Source organism: Lithobates pipiens, unplaced genomic scaffold, assembly GCF_037356315.1.
Source record: "Lithobates pipiens isolate NorthernLeopardFrog02 unplaced genomic scaffold, aLitPip1_a1.2 Scaffold_19, whole genome shotgun sequence".
Classification (NCBI taxonomy): Eukaryota; Metazoa; Chordata; class Amphibia; order Anura; family Ranidae; genus Lithobates; species Lithobates pipiens.
Window position 1 is genome coordinate 170130756 of NW_027507764.1, and position 16931 is coordinate 170147686.

At 45.9% G+C, this 16931-nt stretch overlaps 1 protein-coding gene across 1 annotated transcript in view; it reads left to right on the plus strand.

The window, feature by feature from the left end:
• The first annotated feature begins 645 nt into the window (after positions 1–645).
• Positions 646–16931, plus strand: part of CMTM8 (CKLF like MARVEL transmembrane domain containing 8) — an 89271-nt gene continuing 72985 nt past the window's right edge. The window contains exons 1-2 of the mRNA XM_077491463.1: positions 646–865; positions 1113–1258. Of these exons, the coding sequence (XP_077347589.1) occupies positions 703–865; positions 1113–1258 (309 nt within the window). The 5' untranslated portion in view covers positions 646–702. The remainder of the gene's footprint in view (positions 866–1112; positions 1259–16931) is intronic.

The window sequence follows — 16931 nt, forward strand, 5'->3', positions numbered from 1 at the left end:
GAATCTACGCCGGAAGTGGGTGCAGATACCTGTACTGTACAGGTACCTGCACCCCCCTCCCCCCTGAAAGGTGCCAATTGTGGCGCCGGAGGGGGGGAGGATTCCAATGAGCGGAAGGTCCACTTTAGGGTGGACCTCCGCTTTAAGATCTGTCTGTTGGGACATATTCACACCTCAGCATTTGTAGCTTGAAGCTCCAAAACTCCAAAAAAATGTATTATTCTCTATGGTGGTGGTTCACATCTCAACTTCAAAACAACTGAAACATTTTGGAGCTACATTTGTAGCTTGGTTCATGCAGTGTGTTTTTGAAGCAGCTGAAAGCAGAAACAAAATTATGTAACAGATGATAGTTTGGCTAATACAAAAACACCAAAGTTCCAAAATGCTTGGAAACATTGTACAAAAACGCACAAAAGTGTGACGCTCAGGTGTGAATGCAGTGTTAAGCACTCAGGGAAAGTGTACCAAAGTATGAAAAGCACTATAATCCCGTCAGGACAGGAATACGACACAGAAGATGGTTTCCTCAGCAGCTCATTAGTGGTAGTCTGTAGACGGAGGCCTGAAGTCCAGGACTGTCAGGGATCAGAACCTCTATCCAGTGTGCAGACAATGAGCACCTGTCCTGGTTTTTCTCCTCACCTTTCCTACAAATCTCCCTTCCCTCCCCAGCTAGGAGTGTGAGTATTCCAAGCTGCCATGTCTGCAGGCAAAGCCCTGCCAGCTCTGTATGATAAGTGGCATCACCCCCCTTCCAGGTGCTGGGGACCTCATTTCATCATCACCCGCTCTCCATTCCTTGCACCCTCAAGCCTCACATTTAACTTCGAAGATGAGGAGATTTATGAGAAGGCAAACAAAGGTACATATTGTGTGTATTCAGCAGACCGTCTACCTGAGCAATGCCCTGCCCCATGTGTGCAGGAGGAGGGAGGGGGGAAGTGACTGTCCCTTTTGTGTAGTGTGATGGGTGCAGTGCCAGGGACATGAGAGGAGCACAGCTCCCAGATCACATCACTTGTCAGGAGTGTGCAGTCCTTGTGTGATCTCTATACAGGGGGAGATGTGCCGTATACAAGACTTGTAACGTGTCCTTGGCCTCTCTACAGGGGAGATGGAGGAGGGAAGAGCCCGTTCCCACACCGTCACCACCACCACCAGCTCCTATTGTGACACCTTTGCCACCACTGCCAGCTTCTCCTATGACAGGAACTTCCTTGCCACTGCCCCAGGACTGCTGCTGTTGGCAGAGATCGTGAGTATACATCCGCCTGCTAGATATAGTGTGCCACGGCGACATCTCTATGTACAGACAAAATGTTCTGCTTTTGTTTTGGACAGGGAAGGGTTACAACACCTGCCAGGTAATTTCTCTGCTGTCCATTTCTTCTATGACATTAAGCACACAGGGCATAAGCCCCTGTGAATGCCTTTTCCCTGGCAGGAGACAAGCTGCTCAAAAAACACGTCTAATTCCCTGTACACACGGTCTGACTTTCCAATGGAAAATGTGTGATCAGATCGTGTTGTCGGAAAATCCGATCGTGTGTGGGCTCCATCAGACTTTTTATATTGGAAATTCCGACAAACAAAGTTTGAGAGCTGGATCTAAAATTTTCCGACAGCAAAATCCGATTGTTTATATTCCGATCATGTGTAAACAATTCTGACGGACAAAGTGCCACGCATGCTCAGAATAAATTACGAGACGAAAGTTATTGGCTACTGGCCTGTTTTATAGTCCCATCGTACGCGTTCTATGTCACCGCGTTCAGAACAATCGTATTTTCTGAGAACTTTGTGCGACTGTGTGTACGCTAGACAAGTTTGGGCCAAAATCCGTCAAAAAAAATCTGACGGATTTTGTCGTCAGAATGTCCAGCCGCGTACAGGGCATTAGGCTTCATGTACTTTGGACGTTTTTAAAACGCATTAAAAATTTTTTAAATTATATATATTTTTTCAAATGGCCAAAAATGAAAAACTCCTGTAAACGAAGCGCGACTTACCGCATTTACAAGATCTTACAGGCATTTTCAAATGCCTCTGAACATCTGTCCTGAATGGGGGGAAAATATATATATTTTATATATACCGGTAATTATTTTTGTTTTTTTGCGTTCCAAAAAGTGCTTCTATACTCCACTGCCTAGATACAACTATAAACCACCCAGTGTACTTGTACTGATAAGATAGCAGTGAGGAGAGTTCCGGTGTCTTGTCAAATAGGGTCCTCCATCAGATGCTGTCCCCTGCGTACTGCGCATGCGCAGAACACAGATTCCGAAAATTGCTGAGGATGAACGGCGCCTGCGCCGTGAGTCCAGGTTCTATCCCCACTATCCAAGTGCACATAGAGTTAGAATAAAAAAGAGCCGAGCGCAGCGAGGCCGAGCCCGAAGCGTGGCGAGCGAAGCTCGCCCGCGAGGGGCCCTCTAAAATTCACAACCCTATGTCTGCTTGGATGGTGGGGCTACCACCTCCACTCACGGCGCAGGCGCCGTTCAGCTTCGGAGATATTGATGGCCGGACTCTATTAGGCAGAACACCGGGGCAGCAGAAAAAAGTAGTGTACATGAGTACAAGTGTACAAAGCTGCATATTGCACGTGCGTTTAGGCTTATTAAGTATTTGTGATGGTTTCCATTGGCAAAAATATTTATTCTGACCTTTTAGAATTTTATTACCATTTAAATGCATCTAGCGTTTAGACTCATTTTAGGTGTGATGTGAGTTGTGTGTGGGGTTTTTTTTTATTTTATTTTTATTTTTTTTCCCCACTCCTCTCCTGAACAAAATTTAGATGGGGGGGGGGGGGGTTACTGTAAACCCATCTGTAAATGCCTATATGTAAATTGACATGTAGGCTAACGTAGAAGTAAGTTTTAGAGGCTGCATGGAAAAAAAAAATTAATACATGTACAGAACTAACAGAAAACTTTTATTTATTTATTTTTGGATAGTGTAAGAGAGTGTTATAACACCTGTCGGTTTTTATTTTTACCATTTTGTATCCCATTGGGGAGATTTCCCTTCACTTCCTGTGTTATAGAAAAAAGACAGAAAGTGAGAGCAAATTCCTTCGAAGGAATCCCTGGTTGTCACCAGAATCAGTGTCCCCATTTTGTTTCTCCTCTATTACTGCTTGGACAATGCAAAATTTGGGGATTTTTTTTTATTCCCCCTCTTCCTTTCAGTAATAAAGGTATCCAGGACAAATGGAGAGGGTGAATTGACCTAAAGGGGGCACAGGAAGCAATATAAACCTGACAGGTGTAATCAAAACAATATATATATGTGTGTGTGTGTATGTGTATATATATATATATAATATTTATTTCTCTGCTCCTCCTGTATTTACAGGACATCTTGTAGTCTGTGAAATTAGAATACAAGACATTTACTGAATGGATGAGGTACCAGATGACTGACCATCCAACCCTCGATAACACTGTCCCGAGAATCCAGTCATGTGAACAATCAAACATTAACCACTTCCGGACAACCCACCATTGATATACATTGGTACTTTGACATTGAATACCATTACCCTGGTATATTCTTAAACAGTGGGCAGTCTGCTTTCAGATAAAAGTGGTCTCTGTGGTGGTCGCAAGATCACTTTTGTTGGCGGCGGGAGAGGGGCCCACCCCCCCTCCCTGTCTACCTTACCAAAGCCGTCGGTAGTGGCGGAGATGATCCGAACCTTTCCCCTCTGAGGCACCGTGTTGAGTGAGGGAATGATGGGCCCCCACTCGACTCCATGACATTGGATGATGGAAGCGACATCAAACGTCACTTCCGGCCAACAGCCCTTGTGTGTGTGTGTGTGTGTGTGTGTGTGTGTTTTTTTTTTTTTTTTTTTTCTCAATTGCATTTAAGTATAAATGTGAGATCTGAGGTCTTTTTGACCCCTGATCTCCCATTAAAGAGGTCCTGTCATGCTTTATTTTTCTATTACAAGGGATGTTTACACTGATCCCCCAATTTCTTTTAAAATAAAAAGTAAAATAAGTGGGGAAAAAAAATATTTTAAAGTGCCCCGTGCTCATGGGCAGAAGCGAACATACACGTAGGTCACACCCGCATATGTAAACCGTGTTCAAACCACACATGTGAGGTATCGTTCGAGCAATAATTGTAGCAAAAGACTTCCTCTGTAACTCAAAACTGGTAACCTGTAGAAATTTTTAAGTGTCACCTATGGAGATTTTTAAGGGTCAACGTTTGTTGCCATTCCACAGGGTGCAATTTTGAAGCATGACATGTTTGGTATCAATTTACTCAGCGTAACATTATCTTTCACAATATAGAAAAAAAATTGGGCTAACTTTTTATTTTTTTTACAAATAAAATTTGTGTTTTGTAAGACCACTGTGCAAATACAGTGTAAGATAATGTATTGCAGCAACTGCCATTTTATTCTCTAGGGTGTCTGAAAAAAGATATAATGTTTGGGGTTTTCTACGTCCCCCCTTCTTCTTCTTTTTTTTTTTTTTTTTTTTTTTTTTTTTCTAGCAAAAAAATGCTTTTTATTTGTAAATAACAAGTTTGAAAAATAGGCCTGGACCTTAAGTGGTTAAAGCAGTTCCCTGACTTAGAGATGAGCCTGTGTGTTCAGCAATAATGTACAGAGTTCCTCTGATAAGCGACTTGTCCCATGTTGCTACACACTGTGACTTGTATGTTTGCATTAGGAGAAGGGTTGCCACCTGTCCGGGATTCACCTGGACAGTCTGGTATTTATATCGTCTGTCTGAGTTTCTGGCTGCCTCACACCTGGACACCCTCAAATTCTTCCAACACCCCCATGAAAGCTTAATCAGAATCTAGCGTCTTACATGTATCAGAATGTCACCTATCTTTACATATTTGTAGTTGTCTGGATTCAAACAGCCTTAGTTACAAGGGACTTGTTTGTCTCTGTGGAGGGAAACGGAACCTCTTGGCCACAGTTTCCGATGCTCTGCTTATTGCTGTTCTGGCTACTGGAGCCCCTCTCACGTCTGCTCACTCTGGTAGTCCGATGTAGTGGAAAAGAGCTGCGAGTTTGGGCAGGAAGAGGAAGGAGCTGCACGGACTTGGCTGTGAGTGTGGGAGGAGAGAAGCTGGCTGCCCATTATCAGACTACATATGTATGTATTCCTATGGTAGTGTGTTGTGTTTGGGTCTAGTGTATTTATGCATGTTTGTGTATCTGAGTGCATGTATGTATCGCAGTGGCGTAACTAGAACCTTCAGGGCCCCGATGCAGGAAACCTTGGAGGGCCCCCCTCCCCCCGACCTCTGGACAGGGCTCTTTTCTCCGAGCCCGATGGTGGAACACCAGGGCCCAGTCCCAAGTGGGTGGCCACATATAAATTAACCGATTTTAAAAAAACATCAATTAAAGCCACTGTGCCCATCAAATGCTGTTGGTGTGCCCATCAAATGCTGCCACTGTGAATCCCCACCACCCGCTCACTGTCTGCCCGCCACTTACCCTGTCTTGGTGGGGCAGCGGGTAACGGCCATGAGCGGGGTCCTCCATGCATGTCCTGCCATCCTCCCCTCCTGTCCTCTCCTCCTGATAGGCGTCCAATAGCTGCGCCTATCGTTTCAGCCAATCAGGTGATGGGTAACAGACCCGCACACCTGATTGGTGGAGAGACGGTTCAGTGTTAGGAAAGTGAATATTAATTCACTTTTCTAACACGCCTGGGTAGACTGTGGGCGTCAAGCATGGCGCTCACAGTTCACCTATTTTGAAGCCTTGGCTCTAATCAGGTGCTGCAAAAACACCCCCCGCTGCTGTAATTCAGGCGCCCGGCACCCCAAAAGGGACCAGACACCTAAATATGGGGGTGGCAGCGGTGGCCATGGATAGATTCATGCTATGCATGAATCTATCCATTGGTCATAGAGGGTGCGGCTGGAGAGAGGGGGCGGCACCTGTGCACCCTTTTGGATGCACCACCACTGATAAACACGTGCACATTCACATACATGCACACTCACATACACGCGCACACACACATGCATACATACACATACAAATATGAACACATGCTCACACACACACATGCTTACACACACACACATGCTCACACACATCAGTTGGTGGTGGGGGAGGGGAATGGGATCAGTGGAAGTGCTGGGGGGGTGGGGGGTGAGCAGTGGCAGTGCTAGGGGGTTGATGGGATCAGTGAAAGATGTGGTGGGGGATCAGTGACAGTGGTAGGGGATTGATGGGTTTGGTGGCAGTGGCAGTGGCGGTGAGGGGAAAGGGATTAGTGGCAGTGCTAGGGGGTTGATGGGATTAGTGGCAGTGCTGGGAGGGATGGAATCAGTGGCAGCGTTGGAAAGTTGATGGGATCAGTGGTGTTGATGGTGGTTTTTGGGGGGTAATGGGATCAGTGGCAGTACTGGGGGTAATGAGATGAATAGCAAGGTTGGGGGGGGGGAATCGATGGCAGTGGAACGGGGGATCAGTAGGTGGGATCGGTGGCAGTGCTGAGGGGAGGATGGGATCGGTGGCAGTGCTGAGGGGAGGATGGGATCGGTGGCAGTGCTGGGGGGGGGGTGGATGGGATCGGTGGCAGTGCTGGGGGGGGGGGGGTGGATGGGATCGGTGGCAGTGCTGGGGGGGGGGGGTGGATGGGATCGGTGGCAGTGCTGGGGGGGGGGGTGGATGGGATCGGTGGCAGTGCTGGGGGGGGGGGGGATGGATGGGATCGGTGGCAGTGCTGGGGGGGGGGGGGTGGATGGGATCGGTGGCAGTGCTGGGGGGGGGGGGGGGATGGATGGGATCGGTGGCAGTGCTGGGGGGGGGGGGGGGATGGATGGGATCGGTGGCAGTGCTGGGGGGGGGGATGGATGGGATCGGTGGCAGTGCTGGGGGGGGGGGGTGGATGGGATCGGTGGCAGTGCTGGGGGGGGGGGGTGGATGGGATCGGTGGCAGTGCTGGGGGGGGGGGGTGGATGGGATCGGTGGCAGTGCTGGAGGGGGGGGGTGGATGGGATCGGTGGCAGTGCTGGAGGGGGGGGGGTGGATGGGATCGGTGGCAGTGCTGGAGGGGGGGGGGTGGATGGGATCGGTGGCAGTGCTGGAGGGGGGGGGGGTGGATGGGATCGGTGGCAGTGCTGGAGGGGGGGGGGTGGATGGGATCGGTGGCAGTGCTGGAGGGGGGGGGGGGTGGATGGGATCGGTGGCAGTGCTGGAGGGGGGGGGGGTGGATGGGATCGGTGGCAGTGCTGGAGGGGGGGGGGTGGATGGGATCGGTGGCAGTGCTGGAGGGGGGGGGGATGGATGGGATCGGTGGCAGTGCTGAGGGGAGGATGGGATCGGTGCCAGTGCTGGGGGGGGGGCATGGATGGGATCGGTGGCAGTGCTGGGGGGGGGGGGGGGTTGGATTGGATCGGTGGCAGTGCTGAGGGGGGGGGGGGTGGATGGGATCGGTGGCACTCACTTGCTCTCAGTGTGGACTCCATGCTTGCTGTGTCTCCGGCTCCCACCAGACTTCTTCCTACTGGATCAGCTGGCTATTGCAGTCCCCCGTTGCCATGCCCCCATCTGCCTGCTGCTGTAAATTCAATGGGCGGGGAAGCTGGGCGGGCGGTCCTACAGCAGTTACTTAGAACAAAGGAGTCAGGGGGAGCTGGGAGGCAGAGCCAGCAGTTTTAGTACAGTAGCCTGGGAACTAAGATGAAAATGCTTAACCCTGTCCAGGGCCATCTTTAATATTGATTGGACCCTGGGAAAAACTTTTCTTGGGGGGCCTCCATGCAGTTTCGCTCTCCACCTGCTCTAGAGACATACACTGTATCATTACCGCTCACTAACTGGTTGCTAGAGGTTAAAGCACACACTACAGATCACACTACAGATCACTGATTAGTCGCTAGAGGTTACAGCACATGATTTCTGCTTGTTGATTGGTTGCAAGAGATTACTGTACATCAATAGTGCTCACTGGTTGCTAAAGGTTACAGAACATAATCTCCTCACTGCCTGCACACTATGGACTGGGCAAAATGCCGTTGTCTTATTTGAGAGTTAAGCTGTCTGTGGAGGTTGCTTATAGGGCTGCAACTAACGATTATTTTCATAATCGATTAGTTGGCCGATTATTGTTTCGATCGATTAATCGGTTAATAACCTTTTAAAAAAAAAAAAAAAAAAAGTGGGTCAAATTGACGTTCGTTTTCAACCACATTGATGGGAAAATTTGGAAATAGAAAACTTCTTAGTCAAAGGAATTTTCAGACCATGTATGTGGTTTTCGTTCAGAAATTACATTCATTTTAAAAAACAGAATGTTAAAAACAAGTGAAAATTTCAAAAAGAATTCTTTCATTCAGCGAATGTACAAAGATTTTTCGTATGAATATTCTCGCCTGAAAATTTGGCCAGCATAAGGCTCAGTGCACACCTATGCAGTTTGTTTTTGATCTGTTTCTGCAGTGCTTTTTGCTGTACGTTTTGATTTTTGCGCACGTGATTTTACTGCAATTTGTATTTTTGCATTTTTTTTGGACAGATTAAAAAACACAAATTGCTGCAAAAACGCATTACATGCTTTTCTGCAGCTTCTCCATTGAAGTATATTGAACCAATAAAGAAGCATTTTTGCATTAAAAGTCCCTGATCCTTTCAGATGTGTATGTGTCCCATAGGAAACCATGTAAATGAACTGTAGTGCATTTCTGCAAAAAGCACCAATAAACACATACCGTAGATGTGAACCAGGTCTAAGACATTTAGTAACATAATGGGGTTTAAAAAAAAAAAATAGCCCTTTATAGTAGAAAAAAAGCAGATAATCACTATAAGGGGTTCATTTTATTTTGCTGTAGAACAGTAAGAGTAATGTTTTTCAGTAGCGATTATTTGCTCTTTTTGTACTATAAAGGGCTAATTTTAGTTTTTTTAACCCTATTATGTTACTGGCCGATTAATCAATTATGAAAATAGTAATCGATTAATTTCATAATCGATTAGTTGTTTCAGCCCTAGTTGCTTATTCAGCAAGGGGCCAGATAGATAAACATGGCCTAAAGGAGGTATGGTATAGCATAAAGCGGTGCTTGAAACAGACCACTGTGGACTCAGACAGGAGCTCCCTCCACCTGACAGCACCACCATAATTGCTGTGCCAGGTGCTGCAACGTAGCGTTCCGGCACCCACCATCTCTCTGCGTGGTGTCCCGGGTCCTGTAGGATTTCGCTAATTGTAATGCCTTGTAGACACTCTGATTATCAGACAAATGATCCTCCCTTTTTTTATTTTTGCATGCCTGTCTAATATCGAAAATTTGGAGGTTACTAAAGTTAAGAAAATTCTTGCATGACAGAATAAAAATTTGTATTGTATGTTAGCCACTTAAGCCAGGGACCATTTTAGAGGTTAAAGGACCAGGCCCCTTTTTGCGATTCAGCACTGTGTCGCTTTAACTGACAATTGCACGGTCATGCGACGTGGCTCCCAAACAAAATTGACATCCACCTTTTTTTTAATTTTATTTTTTCCCACAAATAGAGCTTTCTTTTGGTGGTATTGATCACCTTATTTTTTGCACTATAAACAAAACTAGAGTGACCATTTTGAAAAAAAATTAAATACTTTTTGCTATAATAAATATGCCCAAAAAATATATAAACAAAAACATTTTTTTTTCTCAGTTTAGGCTGATATGTATTCTTCTTCATATTTTTGGTCAAAAAGATTGCAATAAGCATTTGGTTTGTGGTAAAGTTATAGCGTCTACAAAATGGGGGATAGTTTTATGGCCTTTTTATTAATTTTTTTATTTTTTACTAGTAATGGTGTTTTTTTGTGACTGCGACATTATGGCGGACACGTCGTACAATTTTGACACATTTTTGGGACCATTGGCATTAATACAGCGATCAATGCGATTAAAAATGCATGGATTACTGTAAAAATGTCACTAGCAGTGAAGGGGTTAAGTGGGACCTTTTTTTTTTTTTAATGTAGGGTCAGGACCCCCGTGAGTCCAGTCGCGGGTCCCACGGACTCGATCGCCGTGGGGATACCCGCGATCGTCTCACGGGGAGATGTTCGTTGTAAACAGCATCTCCCCGTTCTGCCTAGCAACGTGTGACACTGATCTCTGCTCCATGTGATTGGAGCAGAGATCAGTGTTCACTAACACACTGCCCAGCCCCCCACAGTTAGTAACACGCCCCTAGGACACACTTAACCCCTAAACTGGTTAACCCCTTCACTGCCAGTGTCATTTACACAGGAATCGGTGCATTTGTATAGCACTGATTGCTGTATAAATGACAATGGTCACAAAAATGTGTCAAAAATGTTCTATGTGTCCGCCATAATGTTGCATAATGTCACAATAAAAATAGTTGATCGCCACCATTACTAGTAAAAAAAGAAAAAATAAATTTTTTTTTTTTTATAAAAATGCCATAAAACTATCTACTATTTTGTAAATGCTATAAATTTTGCGCAAACCAATCAATCGCTTATTGAGATATTTTTGGTTAAAAAAAAGAAAAATGTAGAAGAATACAGATCGGCCTAAACTGAGGATTTATTTATATATATATATATATATATATATATATATATATATATATATATATATATATATATATATATATATATATATATATATATATATATATATATATATATATATATATATATATATATATATATAAAAAATTTTGGGGAATATTTATTATAGTAAAAAATAATGCATTTTATTTTTCAACATTGTCGCTCTATTTTTGTTCATAGCGCAAAAAAAAAACCGCAGGGGTGATCAAATACCACCAAAAGAGAGCTCTATTTGTGGGAAAAAAAAGGCGCCAATTTTGTTTGGGAGCCACGCCCACGCAATTGTCAGTTAAAGCGACGCTGTCCTGAATCGCAAAAAGTGGTCCGCTCTTAGGCCAGCAAATTGGTCCGGTCTAAAAGTGGTTAATGATACCCTAAACAAAAAACTAGCACTTAACCTTTGCAATATGGGAGAAGCCCTACTGCAAGGGTAGTCTTTAAATTTCCCCACAGTTCAGGTGTAAAGTAGTGTAGCACCCTGGTGTTTAGGCAGGGTTGTTAACAAATTTAGTTTGCCAGGTAGTATTTTTGTCTTGGCTAATTGTTAGGTGGTAATCAGTGGATCTCCTAATTCTAAAATTGCTGCACTTTTCTCTCTTCTGTGACTAGGTGGCATTGTAGCTGGTGATATTGGATAGACAAGGGTATAGCAAGGACAGATCATGAATGGATGGGGTGTTTCTTTGTAGTCCCTTGGCCTACTGGGAGAGCCCATTTATTGGAGTGGAGTCAGGTGATTGGGGTTCTGCGCCACCTAGACGGCTGTGTAAGGGGAACGTGTTAAGTCGCCCCGGGCTGCTAGGCCGGAAGCCTGAGGCTTATCCCGGGGACACCTGGCTGCCTGAGGCCTATCCAGGAGCAGGAGAAGCAGCATAAGGTTGGGACTGCAGTATTTGGCAGTCCCGACTACTGTGTGACATTTTTTTGTTTGTTTTAAAGAGGAAGTAAACCCTGATGAGTTTACTTCCTCTTTCATTCCCTGCAAAGGCAAAGCATAATGGACTACTATGCATCGCATAGTAGTCCATTATGTGTCATTTACCTGACACAGGAGCCAGCAATGTCACCGCTGTCCCCTGTAGTCCGGCGCATCCATCTTCTCGGTGGGTCTCGCTGCTCCGCCGCTGTCATTCGGCGAAGCTGCAATGACGTCACTCCCGTGCGTGCGCACGGGAGCCGCAACGCGCGGCATCTTTGTCGTCGCCGGTGCCGCGCTCAGTGCGCCTGCGCGCCGCTGTCTACGGATGCGCCATAGACAGCAGTGCCTGTCTTTCGCCAAATATCTCCTAAACCAACAAGTGAGACACGATTGTGAAGTGGAACAAAATCTATTGGATTTTTGAAACTTTTTTAACTAATAAAAAAATGAAAAGTGGGGTGTGCAAAATTATTCGGCCCCCTTGCGTTAATACTTTGTAGAGCCACCTTTTGCTTCGATTACAGCTGCAAGTCGCTTGGGGTATGTCTCTATCAGTTTTGCACATCGAGAGACTGAAATTCTTGCCCGTTCTTCCTTGCAAAACAGCTCGAGCTCAGTGAGGTTGGATGGAGAGCGTTTGTGAACAGCAGTTTTCAGCTCTTTCCACAGATTCTCGATTGGATTCAGGTCTGGACTTTGATTTGGCCATTCTAACACCTGGATACGTTTATTTGTGAACCATTCCTTTGTAGATTTTGCTGTATGTTTGGGATCATTGTCTTGTTGGAAGATAAATCTCCGTACCAGTTTCAATTCTTTTGCAGACTCCTACAGGTTTTCATCCAGAATGGTCCTGTATTTGGCTGCATCCATCTTCCCCTCAATTTTAACCATCTTCCCTGTCCCTGCTGAAGAAAAGCAGGCCCAAACCATGATGCTGCCACCACCATGTTTGACAGTGGGGATGGTGTGTTGAGGGTGATGAGCTGTGTTGCTTTTACGCCAAACATATAATTTTGCATTGTGGGCAAAAAGCCAAACGCTTCCTGCGCTACTCTGCATACATCTCATTTGGGCGGCTCCAGTCCTGCAAAGGGAACGGCGTTCCCGCTGTGAATATAGTGCAGGGACGCCGTTCCCGCAGGACTCAAGCCATGTACGTTGCCCACGATTACCCAGCCTAGATCAAGTTTTTGTGCGTAAGGGGCATCATGAGGTCCATTGCACTGCTTGCGCACTTTGTGTACTCCTGAGAATGTCACCTCTGACAGCGATGGAGTCATGGCTTTACGTATCGTGGGAGCAAACGCTGTTGCTGTCAAGATAAACCCGTGCTGAAGTATTCAGGACTTTAAATGAAGTAGGTACCGTTTCCGTCGGTAAACAAAACTGTAGTAAATGCAGTATATGGTTTATTCAATTAAAATTCTTTACATGCCTAGATATCACCAACAGTTGCCAATTTTAAAAAAGATACATAAACAGGGAATATTGATATATATATAGATGTCATAGTACATGGGCATCATACTACATGATGCGTTTCATGAGAACCAGCTCGCTCTTCAGGGGTGGATGTGTAACAATGTGCCTAGGATGAAAAAGTATATATTTGGTGATATGGCACAGTATTAATTATAAAGGCATAGGGTAGGAGGGGGTTATGGGTCCCTTCTTCCCTTTTCCAGAACTGGATGGCATACTCTAGATGTGACAGAACCAGAGTTTGTTAAAACGAGAGCTCTTTCACTTTATATCTCAAAGTGAGAGTAAACTCCCACGCATGAATTTTACCTATAGGTAAGGCTTTCCTATAGGCAGTAGTGTCACTAGGGGGTAGCTATTGGGGCTATAGCCCTGAGTCTAGTGTTGCCACCTGTCCGCTTGAGTGTGGTGAGATAGCTGGAGAGGAGACCAGAGGACTAGGAGGTGGGCAGAGCACAACGCTCTGCAGGGAGACCAGAGGTTTATGATGTGGGCAGAGCACAGCATTCTGCAGGGAGACCCAAGGATTAGGATGTGGGCAGAGCACAGTACCCAGCAGGGAGATCAGAGGTACTTTGCTGTTTATGGGCTTTAGCCAAAGTCCGTGAAGAAGAATGGGTGACGATGGGAGCGCCTTCAGCGGTGACGGCGTGATGCTGGAAGGCTTCATTTTCAGGTAAGTTTCACATATTGTGCTAGTATGCTGTGCATACTGGCACATTATGACATTGCCATACAGGTTTAAAAAGAAGAAAAAATGTAGGCCCCTTTTCACACAGCCGTGACTTAAAAGTTGCTTGATTTTTTTTGACGCGATTTCAGGGAATGGATGTGTAAACTTGAGGTCTATAGACTTTAACTCTCATCAAAGTCTGACCAAGAAACAAGAACTACTTTGAAGTTGGTGCGACTTCAAGTCTCACAGATATGAATGGTTATCATTGGGAATCATGGGTTACAACGTCATGTGACTCTGATGTCCAAAGTCACAGGAAAAGGCGCACAAATGTCTGCATTTTTCTGGTCATTTTATTATTAAAATAATTTTGTATAGAGCAGCCTGGCATCTCCAATATACTAACATGCACAACATTCCTTGTTCAAAATTGTTATAATTTTTTTTAATATCTTCAACTTACCGTTCACACATCCCTCTTGATTTGTAAATGTAATAATTGTTAGAAGGGAATCTGTAAGGCCTGACAGTTATTTCAAGGGTTCCTTCACGTTAAAAAGGTTGAGAGGTGCTGAGTTAGAATATTCAGCGTGTAATAATGAGGACATCAGGTCTATCCTAGATGCTGATAAATGCTTCTGAACAACCTATCTTTGCCTACAAGAGAGCCTTGGGTTGTTAAAAGTCCATTCTGTGGTCACTCAACAGTGCCTGCAGATGATCTTCGTTTCCTACTGCAGTATAGTAAATATGGTACTTGAAATTCTGTTATGCAAAGACTGTCAGCATAATTCGAAAGTAGCTGAATTTTCATGTCTATATTCTTGCACAAAGCTCTTATATTCTTTAGTTAAACGTTGAGACACTTTGCTTTAAGAGTAGTTCAGTCTGTGTACACAAGATAATGTGCCTTCTCTAAGGACTAAGTAGTCATCAGTTTCAAAAGCTCAAAAGCACTCTTGTTTGTCTGCCCAGCTTCCGTAGGTGTGCTTATAGCTCTGGTGACCTGTACTGTGCCTGCTGTTTTCTCAATGTAAGAATATGGCAGAATTCAGTTCATGCTTATGTAGCAAAGTCTCTGGGCCCCTGAGGCCTAATGGTGACCTCCAGAGTCAGGAATAGCTGACAGCCTTCTGTGTCAAGTAGGTTGTAAGGCATGGTGGGTGTAATGTAACATATGGTGTCACGCCCCCCCCGCCTAGGCTGCCCACACCTTGCAGGCAGCGCACGGTCACCGGGCCCACCCAAAACCAGCCCTTGTAAATGATAGTATAGGGTGGTATAGTGGCAGGTCGGGGAGGTATGGGGTAGGTAGGATTGGTATATTGGCAGGTGAGGCTGGTACCGGGCAGTTTGGGGGTGGCACAGAGCAGGTTGGGATGATGCAGGTTAGGGTATTAGAGTGGTATAGTGGCAGGTTGGTGTGGTACAGGCCAGTTTAGGGTGGCACAGGGCAGGTTTGGGGGTGGTACAAGTCAGGTAGGGATGTGTGACAGTGTGCTTACAGCATACCTCTGATTACCTCATGCTTGTGGGTGGGGCTGCTGTGTCCTCAGGTCTAACTCCTTCAGCTGTGGGTTCGGCATGAAGGGGTCTGTGGGAGGAGTGGAGGAGGCAGCCACACCCCCAGCCCCGCCCACCTAATCCGGCTGCTAAGGGAGCTATTGGAGATCCTGGCCTGAGTGACAGCTGGCGAGTGTTATAGGCAGCCTCCCCCCGTCCCCCGCGTGGCTGAATGCCCTGCTCACACCACTCCAAGCTATAGCATTTGGTGGCTGCCCCAGTGTCCCCCCTCTGGTGGGTGTCACTCGGTGCAGGCCACACCGCCATAGCAACGCCACTGAATGCAAGATGAAATGGTGGGCGCCAGACGCTTTTTTTAGAATGTAAAGAGATTTGTTGTCTCTCGAACAGAACTGGGGAAGAGGGGGTTAGGACCAGGACACCATTAAGTAGATGCAATGATAATTAGCAGACTCCAAGACATCTATACAGTTTTTAAGGCCTCCAGCCAGACACCACTTCTGTATAGGTAGGAACGCTGTCTCCTTTGGCAACATTCTTGTAGTAGGTTACTAACGGCAATTGTATTCAACTATCTGCAACACAAACAGTTCTCCACTTACTCCACAATCACTCACTGTGGGTCTTTGCTCAATGAACTTCCAGTCTTCACTAGACTTCGGATCCAATAGCCACTGGATCCCCTGAGCTCTTTCGCTGTTAGCACTCAGTATCTTCCTCAAGCGTCACCCCATCGCTTCCCTGCTGGGTCCCTGGCTTAGCACTCGCTGGTGCTCCACAAGCCTCACCTCTGCTGTCCCTCTGGGTCCCTGACTTGGGACTTACTGAGATTTTCCCACTTCTTCACTGTCCACGGCTGATGAGAAGTCTGCTCTGGTACTGTCCTCAGTTTACTCAGTGGACTCCAGTAACAAGGTGAGTGGTCCCTTAGTGGCAACAGCTTCCCCTTCACCTGTCTGGCTGAATCACTACTTCTGGTTGGACTACAAGCCCGCAGTCCCAACCCTGTGCTGTTCTCCTGTTTCTGGATAGGCCCTCAGACAGCCTAACAGCAAGATGCCCCTGAGATAAGCCTCAGGCTTCTGGCCTAGCAGCCCGTTGCAGTACAACGCACGCCCAACTAGCCAACTGTCCAGGTGGCACAGAACCCCGATCACATGACTCCATCCAAATTAATAGTCTCGTCCAGCAGGCCAAGGGACTTAAAGAAACCCCTGCCAATTGTCTGAGATAACCCATTCATTTATAATCTGTCCTTGCTATGCCCTTCTCTTATCCAATGCCGCCACCTAGTGACAGAGGAGAGAAGTGCAGCAAATACATAATTGGGGGGGGGGAAGTCAATTGATCTTCTAACAATTGGCCAAGGCAACTAAATTTAATAGCAACCCCGCCTAAACTTCAGGGTGCTACACTAACAGGGAACGTACCTGCTCTGGGTTTAATGCTCTGGGACTGGTGTTTAGGAAAGACAGACACTCTTGCTATGCAATATCGCTGCCACACATACTTGTATTAATGTTCAGTGTACTTGCATGGGTTTATGTGGTTAGACCTCTACAGTGATAGATTATTGTGGTTGTACTTAGCCCCCCCCCCCCTTTTTTTTTTTTTTTTTTTTTTTTTTTTTTTTTCCCCCTGTGGGCAACATGTTTCACCCGCCTATGCTGCTGTACCGATTTTCACCTGCATTTTGTGGTGCAGTCACTGCAGCATCTAATTGATATCCCCACACTCTCACTAT